The 17,141-nt window shown below is 44.5% G+C and overlaps 2 protein-coding genes across 2 annotated transcripts; both read right to left on the bottom strand.

The window, feature by feature from the left end:
• Nucleotides 1–523: 523 nt before the first annotated feature.
• Nucleotides 524–6,522, bottom strand: LOC107314959 (aldo-keto reductase family 1 member B1-like). Its single transcript, XM_085520383.1, has 10 exons — nucleotides 6,395–6,522; nucleotides 5,940–6,107; nucleotides 4,787–4,903; nucleotides 4,170–4,247; nucleotides 3,413–3,535; nucleotides 2,850–2,956; nucleotides 2,622–2,703; nucleotides 2,062–2,145; nucleotides 1,541–1,623; nucleotides 524–948 (listed from the first exon to the last, which is right to left on the bottom strand). Exons 1-10 carry the CDS (start codon nucleotides 6,458–6,460, stop codon nucleotides 906–908), a joined length of 951 nt encoding a protein of 316 aa, XP_085376509.1. The 5' UTR covers nucleotides 6,461–6,522; the 3' UTR covers nucleotides 524–905.
• A 4,423-nt stretch (nucleotides 6,523–10,945) lies between these two features.
• Nucleotides 10,946–16,649, bottom strand: LOC107314860 (aldo-keto reductase family 1 member B1-like). Its single transcript, XM_085520345.1, has 10 exons — nucleotides 16,522–16,649; nucleotides 16,163–16,330; nucleotides 15,024–15,140; nucleotides 14,553–14,630; nucleotides 13,824–13,946; nucleotides 13,320–13,426; nucleotides 13,077–13,158; nucleotides 12,470–12,553; nucleotides 12,012–12,094; nucleotides 10,946–11,423 (listed from the first exon to the last, which is right to left on the bottom strand). The coding sequence occupies exons 1-10, from the start codon at nucleotides 16,585–16,587 to the stop codon at nucleotides 11,381–11,383; spliced, it is 951 nt and encodes a 316-aa protein (XP_085376471.1). The 5' UTR covers nucleotides 16,588–16,649; the 3' UTR covers nucleotides 10,946–11,380.
• Nucleotides 16,650–17,141: the final 492 nt, after the last annotated feature.

The following is a 17,141-nucleotide window of genomic DNA, read 5'->3' as shown; positions in this document are numbered from 1 at the left end:
TTGCCAAATTAGGGAAAAATGGCTAAAAGTCAACCAAAAGTCTCAGTGATTAAGCTCATAGTGGAAAAATAGTGAAAAAGTAAGCGGGCATGTGACCAGCTTAGATGCTACTGCGCATGCCCGGGGGGGACACTGGGCATATATTAATGAGTTTTTGAAAAAGGATGAATGTGTATGCCAGTGTAATGCACACGTATCTCTTTACTGTTTCAATGTAGAACCCGAACTCTGAGAGCATGCCCTTCTTTGTCAAGTTGCTTGGAATGCAGTGTGGGGAATAAAGGAATGCTGCTTCCTAACACCACATTGCAGTTACAATGACATTTTGGTGTTACCTGGCCCTCCATGACTTTGTTTCCCCTCCCCTGTGCAAGGCTCAAAAAAGAAAGAAGGGTAAATTCATAGAGATTTCATTAAATTGCTAAAAAAAATTATCCAACCCACCATCCCTGCACCAACATTTCAGCCAGTAATGATTTCATGCTTTAGAGTTATTTCTATTTAAAATATGTGAGCCTTCTCATGCGATGGTGGATGTCTGTTTATTGTTGTAGGTTCTAAGCCTCTGGTTTGTGCTGGTGCAGGACTGAAGGCACTTGCTTTATAGTGTTTCAAGTGTTCAAACTGTCCTCATTTTCCACTTAGAAGTTCTGCCCAGAAACTTCAGAATTCCTCCTCTCTTCTGATAAGCAGAAAATCATTACACCCCACGTTTTATTCCACTGGACAATACTTCTTCCATCTTCCAAAGAGTGAACTCAGACAACATCAATGGAATAAATGTCCTTTGACTTCACTAGCAGCAACAGCTCAGATGCAGTAAGAAAGCTGGATACACAGCTCAAAGCTAGAGGAGAGGCACATGAAACACCAGGGGTTCAGAGAAGGCCAGGTTACAAACAGCATCAGTATTCCGCATGGAAAGGGTACTCCTTGTGCATTTTGGCCCTGAAAGAAATCAAAAAGAGAAAGTTCTTTTAATGGCTAAATCATGCGTTACATAGAGGTAGATGGGTTCGGTGCACAGAGGATCCACAAAAGAGGGATTTTAAGGGGCCTTGGGCAACCTGATGTAGTGGCTGGCATCCCAGCCAATGGCGAGGAACTTGGAACAAGGTGATCTTTAGGATCTCTTCCAACTCAAGCCATTCTATGAGTCTATGATTCTGTGATTCTGTGATTTTGTAACACCATGATCTGAATTATGTAATTGCCTGAAGAATGTGTGAAGATATGTATCCTAATTTACTAAAGTGGAGAAAGACAAAATGATCTGTTAGAAACCATCCTTTGTAGTTGATGTTAGAGAGTTCCCTGGAAACTGAGTTGAAAATAATTATGTGGTCAGCTGTGTCTTCCCTTTGATTTCAAAGTGAGCATATTTACCTGTCTGGTGCAAAAGTATTTTTGGACAAACCTGCTATTATTTGAATTACTCACTTATCTCAGTAACTTGAATTTCATGCTGCCTAGTAGCTCTGACAGAAACGATGATGTAGAAGCAATTCTAAAGGTGAGACTTGAAATTAGTGTCACTTACTGGCTCAGTACACCCATCCTCCAGTTCCTGTTAAAGCTGAGAAGTGTTGTCATGTCTTCTTTAGTCAATTCAAAGTCAAAGACCTAAACAAGAGAAAAAGCTGGAAATCACCTCTATGAAAGAAATGGAACAGTGTGAAGAAGACAGACAGGCTGAGAAGGTGGATTCATTGTGGTGGATCTATTTTATGTCATGGACCACTGACTTAAGAGATAGAGGACTGCACTTTTTACGAACACAAGAACTTCTTTATGAGCACTGCTTATTCTATGTCAGATTTATCTGCTGTGTTACTGTTCTTGGCATCCAAAAATGCTCAGAATAATTCTCTAACCAAAAAGACACGGAACATTTAAGATCATACAAGTCCTCACAAATTACATCCTATGCTTAGCCCTCAATAGAGGGAAACAGGCAGAGAGAAAAAGTCCTGTGGTCCTAACTGAGTAGGTCTCGGCTGAGAAAGGCTCCCTGCTCGCTCTGTGGGGAGAAGTGATGGCAGGCCACTCATGTTTACTAACCTTGAAGTTCTCCACAATGCGCTGTGGTGTGACAGACTTGGGGATCACAATCACATTTCTCTGGATGTGGAAGCGAAGGAGAACCTGCAGGAAGAGACCACTGGATCAGAGAGAAGGCAGGTGGAGATGTTGCCGTAGGAACTGAGCGTGTTTAACAGCAGTTTGCCTGAGCTACAGCCACTTTTGTAGAGCTGCCTTTCAAGTCATTCTTGTGGGGAGGCCTGTGAAGCGCTGCCTGAAGAGCAACGGGCTGAGAGGTGGATCCCTACATGGGAGGCTTCATGTCTGATCTGGTTTTGAGACGGCCAGGTATTTTCTTTCTTACCTGGATTTTCAGTAATTTAAGCAAAACTTTGAAATGATTTCTTTGTTGATGGCAGAAGAACTACCAGTGGCATATATTGCAGGCCATACCAGGAACAATCTACTCTGTTAGGGAATAATCAGAGGAGTGCCAGAGCTTGTAGAGAATAAATTTAGGTTTTATCTCCTCCTGAGGTGTAATTTTTTCTTAATGACTGTGTTACAGAAGTGGTACCCACCATCCAGCACCCACCTACCTGTGCTACTGTTTTGTTGTGCTTGGCTGCAATCTCTTTAATCTTGGGGTCATCGAGAAGAGAAGGATCCTCTGGCTTAGCCCTACACAAAGAACAGAAGATCAATGGCAAGAAACCTTCACAGGCACAGCTGTCCTAGCAAAAGCTATCTGCATCTTGATGAATCATTGATTGAGTTGTAGAAGCAAAATTTATGCCAGCTGCCTTGCAAAATGCCAGTGATCTTACCATGGTCTGTCAGGAGAGCCAAAGGGACTATATGCTGTCACAGCAATCCCTTTGGAATGGCAGTAGTTGATCAGTTTCTCCTGGGTCAGGTATGGATGACATTCGATCTGGAAAGACAAGAGCATAGACGATGTTGGTGACAGAACTGCTTTGATATTGCTGTGTGTCAAAAGTTATCAGTGAATGCAGTGAGCGGCTGCCTTTGGAACAAATGAACTGTCTTGGATGACAACATGACCTTCATTTTCACTTTAAAACCTACTGTCATGTAAAGTTTTTACCCAGTTTGTCTGCAGAGGTTTCACTCAGCTGTGGCTTTTTAATCTTTCCAGAACGAATGTTTCTGTAAGAACTACGTCTGCATTTGCAAACTGTGGTTCATCAGAGTGAGAGACAAAAGGTGAGTGTGTCATTGCTTTTTGTACCCAGAAATGCTCATACGGCTGGATTAAGGATAAATGCTTTCTTCACATTGTTCTCCTTTTCCATATCCCCATTCAACAGATCACGTCTTCATAGTCAGTGAAGACCTGATGTGTATGTGGGGTCACCTACCAGCTTACCTGGTTGTTTGCAGGCTTGTATTTCAGTCCTGGCTTGTTCAAGATTCTTTCAATCTGTTCGTGGTTGAAGTTGGAGATGCCAATGGCTTTTGCCAGGCCAGCATCCACCAGCTCTTCCATGGCCTAGCAGAAGGAGGAGCAAAGTCATCATCCGGTATGGAACTGAGTCCTGAGGATGCTCCTCTGTAGCATGATTCCAGTTTTCTTAAGATGCACAAATTAACTGTTAGGACCCGCATTGCTCCCTGATCTAAATGTGGTAGCCATCTCCCCCAAGCTCTAAGTCTCACTCCTTGACACTGTGAAAAATCTCAAGACGGTGAATGAGGAAATAACAATGATACTCAATTATCCACTGCTGTGCAAGCACAGGAGTGCTGTCTCCCAGTCTGTAGGTAAGCTCATAACCTAAAATGTCTTTATTCCTGCAAAATATGCTTGAGCAGTTGAGGAATGGCCTGAGGACTTGTGGTGAACTAGGCAGTTTATATGGTCAAACTGAGAACTTTTTCTATCATCTATGTTGTCTGCAGCTTCCATAAAAGATTTTGGCAATCACTGTGAGTTAGATACACAGGGAACAGTAGTGTGGAAGTAATAACTATGCATGCAGTCATCTACGTTGTATTTTCATTATTTCCTTACAAGTAAATGTACATGCATGAAAAGATATTTCTGAGAGAGCTGATGGCAATGAAAATTCATAAGGGACTGTCAAAGGCAGAGAAATCTGGACTGCTTCTGTGGTTGAACTTACCTCCCATGTTTCTAGGAGGTCAGTGTTGCTGGGTATAGCCATGCCGTTGTCATCTGTGGGAAACAGGACATCTCCAGCCTGTGAGCACGGAATAAAGGTACTTGTAACAATCCCATAAGGATGCTACTGTAGTAAGGATATCAATCAGGAAGCTAACGCCAGTAACCAAACATGTTAATTCTCATCGTAAGGTATTTAAGACTTGTACCATGCTTTCTTCTTAATTCATGCAAGGTCAAGGCCTTCTTGACACCAACTGTTCCTGTAAAGGCAGGAAATTTTTCTGCGTTCTGCAGATGTTACATTTGAAATGAACACATTGTAATTTGTGCGAGGGAAAGCACAGTAACTTATTGTTGCAGCTGAGATGTGTGAACTCGGGGTAGGATTTTCCTATCCCATTATAAAATGAACAGAGGACAGCATGCACGCTTGCATGTGCTTGTGGGAAGAGTTCCAGAGCCTGGCACACATGGCCAGAGTAGAACTGAATGACAGCAGCAGAGCAACATCATATTTCAAGACAGGAACAGCAACTGTGATGAAAACATAGCTGGCAGCTCTGAAGATCCCAAAGCAAGATCCAAAGTAACCCAAAGCAATTGCCATTACTGTACCTTGAAGCCAGAAGGCCAGTGGATGAGATAAAGATCCAGGTAATCCAGTTTTAGATCAGCAAGAGTTTTCTGGCAGGCTCCCTTCACCAGATGTTTTTCATGAAATGTGGACCATAGCTGGAGATAAAAAGCCAAGCCACAGTGTGATCTCCTGGGTTAAAAGTTTGTGAGCCCTTTCATAGGGAACAGGAATGCTCCATCTTCTTTGGAAGGCCACAGGGAATAAAGACATCTGACTCTGTGGGCAGATACCTGGATGCCCAGGACCTCATGTTTGTCATGCAGCAGAGAAGTGTGAGCAACACTGCTGGAGCAAGAACTGAGGTACCCCATTCACATTACCACTGCAACACATGCCTTCTCTGCTGTGCTCTGTCATCATGAGGGTGTCAGTAGCACACAGGTAGTTTCACTGCACCAGCCCACTACTGCATATGATCTCAGAACTGTGTATCACTGATTTCTAACTTTCTTGTTGCTACCTGGCCCTCCATCTCTTTTCCTGCTCCCCTTCAAACCAAGGGTGCCCATGCTGTGCAGGTGGTCTCTGAGCTCCAGCAGGGGCAAGAGGTGCAGGGCCACATCCTTCCTCATGCCACAGCACTTCTTCCCCTCTGCAAATTGCCGGTCTGTGACGCTGAAGCACACAGTGCATTGGGTGGAGGAAGAGTGGCTGTTCTTTAGGCACGTGGATGGAAGGAGCCATTCACAGGGAGAGAACGAGTTGTAGAAAGGAAGGGAGGAAGGACCTGTGGAGACAGGTCCCTGTGAGCACAGTGCTGTCTTCTCTTGGTGAGTTCAGGCTGAATGGGGATCAGCCTGTCAGTGAACTGGGAAGAAAAGAGGGTTTCTGCCCTGCTCTACTCACATTTCAGCAAAATTGTTGTCCCTGTCTACTGGGTGCAAGAAAATCACAATTAGTATTAGGAATATCAAGTGGTGATTCCAGTATCAGCGGTGCATATCCTTCCTAAGACTCCACAGGGACTGGGGTGAAGCAGTAAGCTTGCATCAGGAGTTACTGATGATAGGATGATAGGAGCAGCTTCATCCTGCAGCATGAAACTTGACTCTAAGCTACCTACTATGCAGTTACTATAGGCAAAACATTTCCCAACCGCTTTTTTGAGATGGAAGGCCATCAGCTGTTTACCTTACTGACAATGAAGAGGTCCTCTCGCTTCACAACGCCTTCCTTGATTTTCTGCTGGATCCCATCCCCAACCTCCTTCTCATTCTGGTACACATAGGCACCATCAAAGTGGCGGTATCCAGCATCGATTGCAGCCATCACTGCAGCTGTCACTTGCCCTGGTGGGGACTGAAAACAACAACAATTTACTTAAGAAGTTCATAGCAGTGCAATTTGAATGCCTGTTTCCTAACAAGAGAAGAATGGGAAAACTACCTTACAGAAAGTAACCCTCCCTGCTACAATTTTTGTTGCAGGAGCTCTTCAGAGTGCTCTGAAACTCAGATCCCGCCTCCAGGCATTTCTGCACAGCTCCTCTCTCACACAGCTCAGTCCCACAGCCAGGCAGAGCGGCAGCAAGCGAGCTTGGTGCCAGGGAGCTCTGCAGTACGAAAGCTTTTCTCTCCAGCTGTTACCTTCCATGTTCCCAGCCCCAGGATGGGCATCTTGGCTCCGGTGTTCAGCTGCACGTAGGTCGCCATGGCCCCTCGTGCTGCCAGGCCAGCTGTGTTGTGGCTGCTTCCTGCCCAGCCTGTTTAATAGTGACGCTGCTGCCCCTGGATGGGGGGAGGATGGAGGAGTTGCGCTTGCGCTCTGAGCTCTCACGTGTCCAGCAACAATGCTGCACATTATTTTCTGCTCACACAAGTTAATGTGCAAGCTGAAGTCTTTCAGGAGTTGGGGAAGCAATCGCCAACAGAAGGCTTGGCTGTGCACACCCGATAAGCCATTACTCCCAGTCAATTTCTTTATCAGAAGGAGAGATGTATCTTGCTGTGCTTTGGTCTGGTTTATGCTTGTGCAGGGCCTTGCACCTAGGCACAGTTTTTTGCATACATTTTTATTGTGATTTGTAACACTTTTAAATGTGTCACAGTTGGTTACTGCCTGTTTGAGTTACTGGCACTTTGTCCCATGACTTGGCATTATTAAAGCCAGAGGTTGCCCAACAAAAATTCATTCAACTGGAGTCCCAAGGTGTGGCATGGAACATCTCATAGAGCCATGCTGTACTGCTGTGCTCTTAGCTGGGAGACTCAGGCAAAGGCAGGGCCTATGCCTTAGTCCCACTGTGTTTGTTCTGACCTGGCAGAAACTGGTGCCCCTAAGTGCATCTGCTGGTGCACATGGTTGGTGAAACACCTGGAGCAACTTAATGAAGTTGTTCCCTCTGCCCGCAGGTAATGTTATTTGCACTTTGCAGAACATGAGGAAAATCATTAGGAAACATAACATAAGAATAAACATTTTCTCACAGAGTGGTCAGGCACTGGAATGGCCTGTCCAGGGAGGTGGTGGAGTCGCTGTTCCTGGCAGTGTTCAAGAGGCATCTGGTACAAGGAGCTACGGGACGTGGTTTAGTAGCTCGTGGTAGCAATGGTAATGGGAGAACAGTTGTGCCATATGATCTTGTAGGCCTTTTCCAACCTTGTGATTCAATGATTCTATGATAACAGAAGCTGAGGCACATGATAAACATCACTGCAGAGCATGTATGGTTAAGTTCAGAAGTCAAAGTGTATCCTTGGTGTTTTTGTGATAGTGAGAGGACCAAATTTCTTCCTGTAAATTGCTGTTCTCACTTGTAATTCTTCCAGTTTATTGGTACAGGCTTCATCAGGCTTGTCTGACCTGCAGGCCGTGCCCTGTTTCTGCATCATCCTGGTGGCAGCTTTGCCCCATGGAGCAGCCCGGCCCTGCCCCAGGACACAGGGAGGGCACTGTGCAGTGCTGACAAATAATATGGCACTATGGTTCTTCTGTAAGGAAATCATATCAGTTGTCAAAGAGGACAATTTCAAAACACCTGTGCAGGAACATGGTGCCAAATCTGATGGCGAGTTTATTCTGCAGTGCATGGAAAGCAAGACCGATACAATGTGTCCTGATAAAACAAGGGATTTTTCTAAGATCAGTTTGTCTCACCTGGCTATAGGCAGGTGAACTGAAGAAATAGGAGAACCTATAAAAAATTGTAGAGTAAAGCTGTTAATTTCAAGTTTTACACTCTGATAATAGATGAAAGTGGTAATGCTTCAGACATGGCTCAATTTGGCATTTTCATTAGCGGTGTTGGTAAGAAATACAATGTCACTGAAGAAATTGCTTCTTTGGTGCCATTGAAAGACACAGATTGATTTGCACGAAAGAGTGACAAAATAGATGAAAGCAATTTTCTTTCACTTTTGTCAACAGATTTGATGTAGCTCCTGATGGTGTTCCAGTGATGGTACAAAAGAGGGATGTAAAAAATTAATAGAAGGTGATGCAGTTACCACCAGTAATTTAAGTTTGATGAACTATCGCTGCATCTGCACATCTCCTATGTTGGAGCACCTCTCCTATGTAGATAGGCTGAAGGAACTGGGCTTGTTTAGCCTGGAAAAGAGAAAACTACAAGGAGGCCTCACTGGGACCTTCCAGAGTATAAAGGAAGTTTAGTAACATGATAGAAATCAACTTTTTACATGGGTAGATAGTGGCAGGACAAGGGGGAATGGTTTTAAGCTAAAGGAAGGGAGATTTAGATTAGATGTCAGGGGGAAATTCTTCACTGAGAGAATGGTGACGCTCTGGAACAGTCTGTCCAGAGAGGTTGTGGATGCCCCATCTCTGGAGGTGTTCAAGGCCAGATTGGATGGGGCCCTGGGCATTCTTGATCTAGCACCTGGAAGCCCTGTATGTAGTTGTGGGGTTGGAATCTCATGTTTCCTAAGATCCCTTCCAAAATAAGCCATTCTGTGATTTGATGATCAGATGACAGGCAAATTTGTGCTGTCGTTTTTTGAGTGACACCAAATGAGGTGTTTTGGTGACAAATGGAGTTGTAACTTGCCAGCAAGAGGGTAACTGAAGGGACGTGAAAGAGGAGGAGGAAGTCAATAAACCTGTGAGACAGGAGCCAAGAAAGCCCTGGAGGCACTACTGTAGGTGGTGTTGACTTCAGAGAGGATATTTAGCCTCACTGTTCACTCCATATGGTGAAAATATGCTACTCTACTAAGATATTAATTAGGAGTTTCTTAGTGTCCGCAAATGACTCCAGCTTTCCTAACATGTCTCGTTTGTACTGCTCTTTGAATACATTTAAGATCAGAATAAAGAATACAGATGAGTTAGGAGCTGGAAGGAAATAAGTCGTCACTTGAAAGACTGTTTCACAGATTCTCCATATTCTGTTTAAGCTGGGAAAGAGTGTTTCACAGTGTGTTCCTCTACTTGCATACAAGGGTTTATCAAGGTGAAGTTTCCCAGTCTGTCTTGTGGTATATGTTGGTTTGTTTAGCCATAGGGTGTAGTACATTAGTTTAAGAACCAGTGTTTTTGTTTAGCAAAAGGAATCCATGAGTGGATGGAAACTTTCCATTTCAACTTTAGTGGGTGAACAGTCTTGTTTTCCTTGATAATTTTGCACTGGGGACATAGTAGAATATCTTTTGCCTCACAAGAAGCACAGGAGTCATAATAGATTACTTTTATCTTTTGCACCCAATAGATGCAAAGACACCTTCTGTGGATTCCTCATATATTGTTTTAAAAGTTGCTCACCATGGCTTAATAAGCATGGAAACTTTCCAAATTGGGGAGAAGCAGCTGAAATTAAGCTGAAGTTCTCAGTGATGAAGCTAGTGGTGGAAAATGGGGAAGAAGCAGATGTGCACTTGACCACCCTAGATACCACTGAGCATGCCCAAAGGGACACTGGCATATATTAATGAGTTGTTGAAAAAGAATGAATATGCATGCCAGTGTACTGCAGGTGTGTGTCTGAACTGTTAAATGCAGTAACTGAACTCTGAGAGAGCAAGCTTGCTGGTTAAGTTGCCCGGTACGTATTGTGAGGAATTAAGGAATGCCTCTTCCCAACACCACATTGGAGTTACAGAGTTTTCTTCCTTGACTTCAGATGACATTTGTACCCAGTATTCTTAGAAGAGTGGCACTTGGAGAACATGGAATGTCCACTTTGTTCTCCCTCTTTCCACATCCTCAAGCAACTTTAATCAGATCTTCATTATCCTTCTGAACTACACACCTGGCTTCACAATTATTAGCTTGCTTGGTTGTTTGCATGTTTATATTTCAGTCTTGTCTTGTTTTGGAATCTTTCAGTCTTCTCACAGTTAATGCTGGAGATTCCAATGGCCTTAACCAGAACAGCATCAACCAGCTCTTCTGTGGCCAGAGTGGAGCAAAGTCACTATCCATGATGCTAGGCAGGGCCTGAATGCACTCTTCCTGATGTTGTTTCTCTTCAGGAAAGAACTGGCGAGTTTGCCCAAGCTGATTCTCTTGTGGAAAGCTGAGTACCGGTCATTTTTGTCCTGTATCTGACATTGCACCCATATCCAAATCTCTTTGGTTAAACAGAGAAATTCACACTGTGTTACACTAAGAGAGTAACACCACCCATCCGGTATTTCTAGCCAGCATATCCCAGTCATGGCAGGTATTTGTGCTGGGCCCCTCAAAGTGATGACTCACCCAAACACCTGCGGGGAAAGAAACCACACAGATCCATGCACAGGCAAGAACAATGCTTGTACACATCAAAGTAGAAAGAGATTAACATTGTCATTGGCAGCAGTTATTGGGCAGTAAAGCCATGTAAATCTTCAGAAGCAGAGGTCATGATAAAGCCAAGTGCATTACTATTCGTATTCCTCAAACCCCAGAGGTCAGTGCACAAGGCAGAGATCCAGGTAATCCAGTTCCAGGCTGGCCTCCAGCAGGTTCCTTCCAGCAGTGGTTTTTCAAAAACTGTGCACTTTGCAGTCAATGGTTTCCCATTTTCCTTCGTAAGGACGGACAAGAAAGCCCATGACCACCCCGTCCTCTGGGACATGCAAAGAGCAGATTGTATTGTCCCAAGGTGCTTATCTTCCTCACACAGCAGGGAAGTGTGAGCTGAACTACAGGAACAAGCACTGGTTTGTTCCACAGGCATGAGCCACCAGCCAAGAGGAGAGGTTTAACATTCACAGGTAGTTTATTCAATTTCAGAAAGAAAGCTCCCCGACACCCCAACCCCTGCACTATTATTTCAGCCAGTAATGCTTTCACCCTTTAAAGTTACTTTGCTCTGGGGCAAGACTGAAGGCACTTGCTTAATAGTGGTTCAAGCTGTCCTTGTTTTCTGCTTAGCAGTTCTGCCCAGATACTTCAGTAATACATCTCTTCTGATAAGCAGAAAATTATTGCATCCCATATTTTGTTTCATTTTACAATACTCTTTCCATCTTCCAAGGAATGAACTCAGACAAATCAATGGAATAAGTGTCCTTTGACTTCACTAGCAGCAATGGGGCAGATGCAGTAAGAAAGCTGGATACAGAGCTCAAAGCCAGAGGAGAGACACATGAAACACAAAGGGTCTATTGAAGGCAAGGTTACAAACAGCATCAGTATTCTGCGTGGAATGGGTACTCCTTGTGTGTTTTGGCCCTGAAAGAAATCAAGAAGAGAAAGTTCTTTTAATGGCTAAATCATGTGTTACATAGAGATGTGTTTGGTGAATGGAGGATCTGCCATGGGACCCTGGGCAACCTGATGTAGTGGTTGGCATTCCAGCCAATGGCAAGGGACTTGGAACGAGGTGATTGCTATGGTCCCTTCCAACCTGAGCTGTTCTATGATTCTATGATTCTGTGATTCTGTGATTTTGTGATTTTATGATTCTGTAACTCCATGATCTGAGCTACATAATTGCCAGAAGAATGTGTGAAGATATGCATCCTAATTTTGTAAGGCACAGAAAGACAAAATGATCTGTGAGAACCCATCCTTTGTAGTTGAGGTTAGAGACTTCCCTGGAAAATGAGTTGAAAATGATTGTGTGGTCAGCTGTGTCTTCCCTTTGATTTCAAAGTGAGCATATTTACCTATCTGGTGCAAAAGTATTTTTCTATTGTTTGGATTACTCACTTATTTCAGTAACTTGAATTTCATGCTGCCTAGTAGCTCTGACAGAAACGATGCTGTAGAGGCAATTCTAAAGGTGAGACTTGAAAGTAAAGAATCAGTGTCACTTACTGGCTTATTAAACCCATCCTCCAGTTCCTGTTAAAGCTGAGAAGAGTTGTCATGTCTTCTTTAGTCAATTCAAAGTCAAAGACCTAAACAAGAGAAAAAGCTGGAAATCACCTCTATGAAAGAAATGGAACAGTGTGAAGAAGATAGACAGGCTGAGAAGGTGGATTCATTGTGGTGGATCTATTTTATGTCATGGACCACTGACTTGAGAGATAGAGGACTGCACTTTTTATGAACACAAGAACTTCTTTATCAGCATTGCTTACTCTATGTCAGGTTTTTCTGCTGTGTTACTGTTCTTGGCCTCCAATAATGCTCAGAATCATCCTTTAGTAGAGGGAAACAGGCAGATAGAAAAAGCCCTGTGGTCCCATATGGGTAGGACTTGGGAAGACTGAGAAAGGCTCCCTGCTTGCTCTGTGGGGAGAAGCGATGCCAGGTTGTTTGTAATTACTAACCTTGAAGTTCTCCACAATGCGCTGTGGTGTGACAGACTTGGGGATCACAATCACATTTCTCTGGATCTGGAAGCGAAGAAGAACCTGCAGGAAGAAACCACCAAATCAGAGAGAAGGCAGGTGGTGTTACCACAGAAACTGAGTGTGATCAACAGTGGTTTGCCATATGTTCAGCCACCTTTATACAGCAGTGTTTCAAGTAATTCCTGTGATATGACCTGGGTAGGGCTCCCTGATGAGCAAAAAGGGGAGTGGTGGGTCTCCACATGGGAGGCCTCCTGTCCAATCCAGTTTTGAGACAGTCGGTTATTTCCTTCTTACCTGGACTTTCAATAATTTCTACAAGGCTATCATTCTATTTAGCTGAACTTGAGAGAGGAGGTGATGCCTGAAGATGCATCAAGAATCTTTTCTTTGTTTATGGCCAAAGAAATAAGAGTTGCATGTATTGTGAGCCATACAAAGAACAATCTGAAACACTAGGGAATAAGCAGAGGAGTGCCACAAGTTGTAGAGAATGGATTTATGTTTTATCACCTCCTCAGGCATGATTATTTTTAATGACAGCGTTACGGGAATCAGTACCCACTATCCAGCACCCACCTACCTGTGCTGCACTTTTGTTGTGCTTGGCTGCAATCTCTTTAATCCTGGGGTCATCCAGAGGTAAAGGATGCTCTAGCTGAGCCCTGTACAAATAAAAGAATGTCAGTGTCAGGAAACCTCCACAGGAACAGCCAGCGTAGAGAACAGATATCTGTGTATCATGAAGAATGATTTAATGGGGTTATAGCAGCAAGTTCATACAGGATTCATGCCAGCTTCTTTGCAAAATTTCAGACAATCTTACCGTGGCCTGTCAGGAGAGCCAAAGGGACTATACGCTGTCACAGCAATCCCTTTGGAATGGCAGTAGTTGATCAGCTTCTCCTGGGTCAGGTATGGATGACATTCAATCTGGAAACACAAGAGTGCAGAGGATGATGGTGGTAGAACATCTGTGATATTGCTGTGTGTCAGTTATTATCACCTAATGCAGCGAGAGGCTGCCTTCTGCATAAATGGATTCATGTCTTGGGTGACAGCATGCATCCTTCATTTGCTCTGAAAAACCTATTATCTTGTAAAGTTTTATCCAGTTTGTCTGCAGGGGTTTCACGAATCTCGGCTGTGTTTTCTTTATCTTTCTAGGAAGAATGTTTCATGAGTAAATACATCTGCCTTTGTATACAGCAGTTCATCAAAGTGAGAGACAAAAGGTATGTCAGTGCTTTTTGTACCCAGAAATACACATGGATCTGGATTAAGGATAAATGCCTTCTTCACATTGTTCTCCTTGTCCAGATCAGCTTACCTGGATGTTTGCAGGCTTGTATTTCAGTCCTGGCTTGTTCAAGATTCTTTCAATCTGCTCGTGGTTGAAATTGGAGATGCCAATGGCTTTTGCCAGGCCAGCATCCACCAGCTCTTCCATGGCCTAGCAGAAAGAGGAGCAAAGTCATCATCTGGTATAGAAGACAGATCTTGAAGATGATCTTTTGTGACACGATTCCCTGTTTCATGAGAAGCACAGAGTAACTATTTAGACCCACAGTGCTCCCTGAGAGAAATGCAGGTGCCATCAACCCCAGGCTCAAGGTCTCAATCCTTGACATAGTGAAAAAATCATACCACATTGAATGCTATACAGACAAGACTGCGTTGTGCCCCAGGCTGTTGGTAAGCTCATAACCTAGAATGTCTTTACTTCTGCAAAATGTGTTTGAGCTGTTTGAGAACTGCTTGAGGACTTGTGGTGAACTGGACAGTTGATACGGTCAAACTGAGAATGTTTTCCATCTTCTATGTGTTCTGCAGCTTCCAGAAAAGAGATTTTGGTTCTCCCCATGTGTTAGACACTGAGAGCACAGCAGTGTGGAAGTAATGACTAAGCACAAAGAAATGTACCTTCTATTATCTTAATTTCCTTCCAAGTAAATGTGTATGCATGAGAGAACAGTTCTGTGATGGCTGACTGCGATGAAAATGTGGAAAGGACTGTCAAAGACAGAGAAAACTGGACTGCTTCTGTGGCTGAACTTACCTCCCATGTTTGTAGGAGGTCAGTGTTGCTGGGTATAATCATGCCTTTTTCATCTGTGGGAAACAGATCCTCTCCAACCTGTGAGCATGTAATAAAGATGTTTGTAGCATTCCCCTCAGGGCAGTTAGCTTTGTAAGGAAATTCAACATGAGTATAGGAGAATTAAGGCTGAAGGAAAGAAAAACAATCACTTTAATTCTCTTTATAAGATAATAAAATCTTGAACCATTTCTTTGTTTTAATTCAGGCAGGATCAGGGCATCCTTGCCATCAATTATATCTTCCTCCCCCATTATCAGGAAGACAGAAGACACTGTGCATGCAGTCTGCATGTGGCTGAAGTAGAAGTGAATGAGCAGCGAGAGTGATGTGATATTTCTAGACAGGAACAGCAGCTGTGATGAAAGCATAGCTGGCAGCTCTGAAGATCCCACCCAACAAAGCAAGCCAAAGCAATTGCCATTACTGTACCTTGAAGCCAGAAGGCCAGTGGATGAGATAAAGATCCAGGTAATCCAGTTTTAGATCAGCAAGAGTTTTCTGGCAGGCTCCCTTCACCAGATGTTTTTCATGAAATGTGGACCATAGCTGGAGATAAAAAGCCAAGCCACAGTGTGATCTCCTGGGTTAAAAGTTTGTGTGCCCTTTCATAGGGAACAGGAATGCTCCATCTTCTTTGGAAGGCCACAGGGAATAAAGACATCTGACTCTGTGGGCAGATACCTGGATGCCCAGGACCTCATGTTTCTCGTGCAGCAGAGAAGTGTGAGCAACACTGCTGGAGCAAGAACTGAGGTGCTCTACAAGCACTACTGCTGCAACACATGCCTTCTCTGCTGTGCTTTGTCATCATGAGGGTGCCAGTAGCATGCTGGTAATGCCTCTGTATCAACTCACTACCATATATGATCTCAGAGCTGTGTCGCTGATTTCTAACTTTCTTGTTGCTACCTGGCCCTCCATCTCTTTTTCTGCTCCCCTTCAAACCAAGGGCGCCCATGCTGTGCAGGTCATCTCTGAGATCCAGGGCCACGTCCTTCCTCATGCCACAGCACTTCTTCCCCTCTGCAAAGTGCCAGGCTGTGATGCTGAAGCACACAGTGCATTGGGTGGAGGAAGAGTGGCTGTTCTTTAGGGATATGGATGGAAGGAGCCATTCACAGGGAGAGAATGAGTTGAAGAAAGGAAGGAAGGAAGGACCTGTGGAGACAGGTCCCTGTGAGCACAGTGCTGTCTTCTCTTGGCGAGTTCAGGCTGAATGGGGATCAGCCTGTCAGTGAACTGGGAAGAAAAGAGGGTTTCTGCCCTCCTTTGCTCACAACTCAGCGAGCTTATTATCCCTGTCCACTGACTACAAGAAAATCACACTCAGTGTGCAGAAAGTCAAGTGTTGTTTCGAGAATCAGTGATTCATATCCTTCCTGAGACTCCAGAGAGGACTCCAGAGATTAAGTGAAGCAGTAAGCTTGAATCAGGAGTGACTCGAAGGATGTTTTCAAAGCCTTCAGCCTAAAGCATAAAGCCTGCCTTTATGCTATCTTCTCTGCAGTTACTATAGGCAAAGCATTTCCCTACCGCTTCTTTGAGATGGAAGGCCATCAGCTGTTTACCTTACTGACAATGAAGAGGTCTTCTCGCTTCACAACGCCTTCCTTGATTTTCTGCTGGATCCCATCCCCAACCTCCTTCTCGTTCTGGTACAAATAGGCACCATCGAAGTGGCGGTATCCAGCATCGATTGCAGCCTTCACTGCAGCTGTCACTTGCCCTGGTGGGGACTGAAAACAACAACAATTTACTTAAGAAGTTCATATCAGTGCAATTTGAATGCCTGTTTCCTAACAAGAGAAGAATGGGAAAACTACCTTACAGAAAGTAACCCTCCCTGCTACTATTTTTGTTGCAGGAGCAGTGCTCTGAAAGTCTGATACTGCTCTGCAGTACGAAAGCTTTTCTCTCCAGCTGTTACCTTCCATGTTCCCAGCCCCAGGATGGGCATCTTGGCTCCGGTGTTCAGCTGCACGTAGGTCGCCATGGCCCCTCTCGCTGCCAGACCAGCTGTGTTGTGGCTGCTTCCTGCCCAGCCTGTTTAATAGTGACGGTGCTGCCCCTGGGCGGGGGGAGGATGGCGGAGCTGCATATGTGTTTGAGTTCTCACGTGTCCAGCAATAAGGCTGAGGATTAATCTCAGTTCACACAAGCTAATGTGTAAGCTGAAATCAAAAGTCACAGGGCATGCCACAGCACAACCCATGGACTTTTCTTTTATCTTGCTCTTTTTCAAAAGGGGGGTTGTGGGTGGCTGTGCCCGGCAGGTCTGTGCTTGTGCAAGCCCTGCCCCTGTGTACAGCTGCTGGCAGGTATCTTGGTGGAGACTGTCAGCACACTCCTGAAGTTTGCCCTGTTGGTTTCCACCTGTTTGAGTTAGTAGCAGTTGACCTGAGGCTGCCCTACCGTGACTCAGCAAACTGGAGTTCCAAGGCATGGCAGGAAACTACTCACAGAGCCATTGCACGCTTCTGCCCTCCTAGCTGGGAGGGTTGGCGGGATGCAGGGCCTACCCAATTCCCTAGAGCCTGCAGCCCCAGT

This window comes from Coturnix japonica, chromosome 1 (assembly GCF_054131305.1).
Source record: "Coturnix japonica strain WE chromosome 1, WE-NBRP24, whole genome shotgun sequence".
NCBI classification, from domain to species: Eukaryota; Metazoa; Chordata; class Aves; order Galliformes; family Phasianidae; genus Coturnix; species Coturnix japonica.
The sequence above is the reverse complement of the archived record's forward strand: the minus strand, read 5'-3'. Positions and strand labels throughout refer to the sequence as shown.

Excerpts from the sequence above, each read along its gene's own strand:
- LOC107314959 (XM_085520383.1), bottom strand. The coding sequence starts at position 6,460 with ATGGCGACCTACGTGCAGCTGAACACCGGAGCCAAGATGCCCATCCTG. Across the intron at positions 1,624-2,061 it reads GCATTGTGGAGAACTTCAAG|GTCTTTGACTTTGAATTGAC; the intron begins GTTAGTAAACAT and ends TCTCTTGTTTAG. Across the intron at positions 949-1,540 it reads AGGATGGGTGTACTGAGCCA|GGCCAAAATGCACAAGGAGT; the intron begins GTAAGTGACACT and ends GATTTCTTTCAG.
- LOC107314860 (XM_085520345.1), bottom strand. The coding sequence starts at position 16,587 with ATGGCGACCTACGTGCAGCTGAACACCGGAGCCAAGATGCCCATCCTG. Across the intron at positions 13,159-13,319 it reads GGCTCTCCTGACAGGCCACG|GGCTCAGCTAGAGCATCCTT; the intron begins GTAAGATTGTCT and ends TTATTTGTACAG. Across the intron at positions 12,095-12,469 it reads GCATTGTGGAGAACTTCAAG|GTCTTTGACTTTGAATTGAC; the intron begins GTTAGTAATTAC and ends TCTCTTGTTTAG.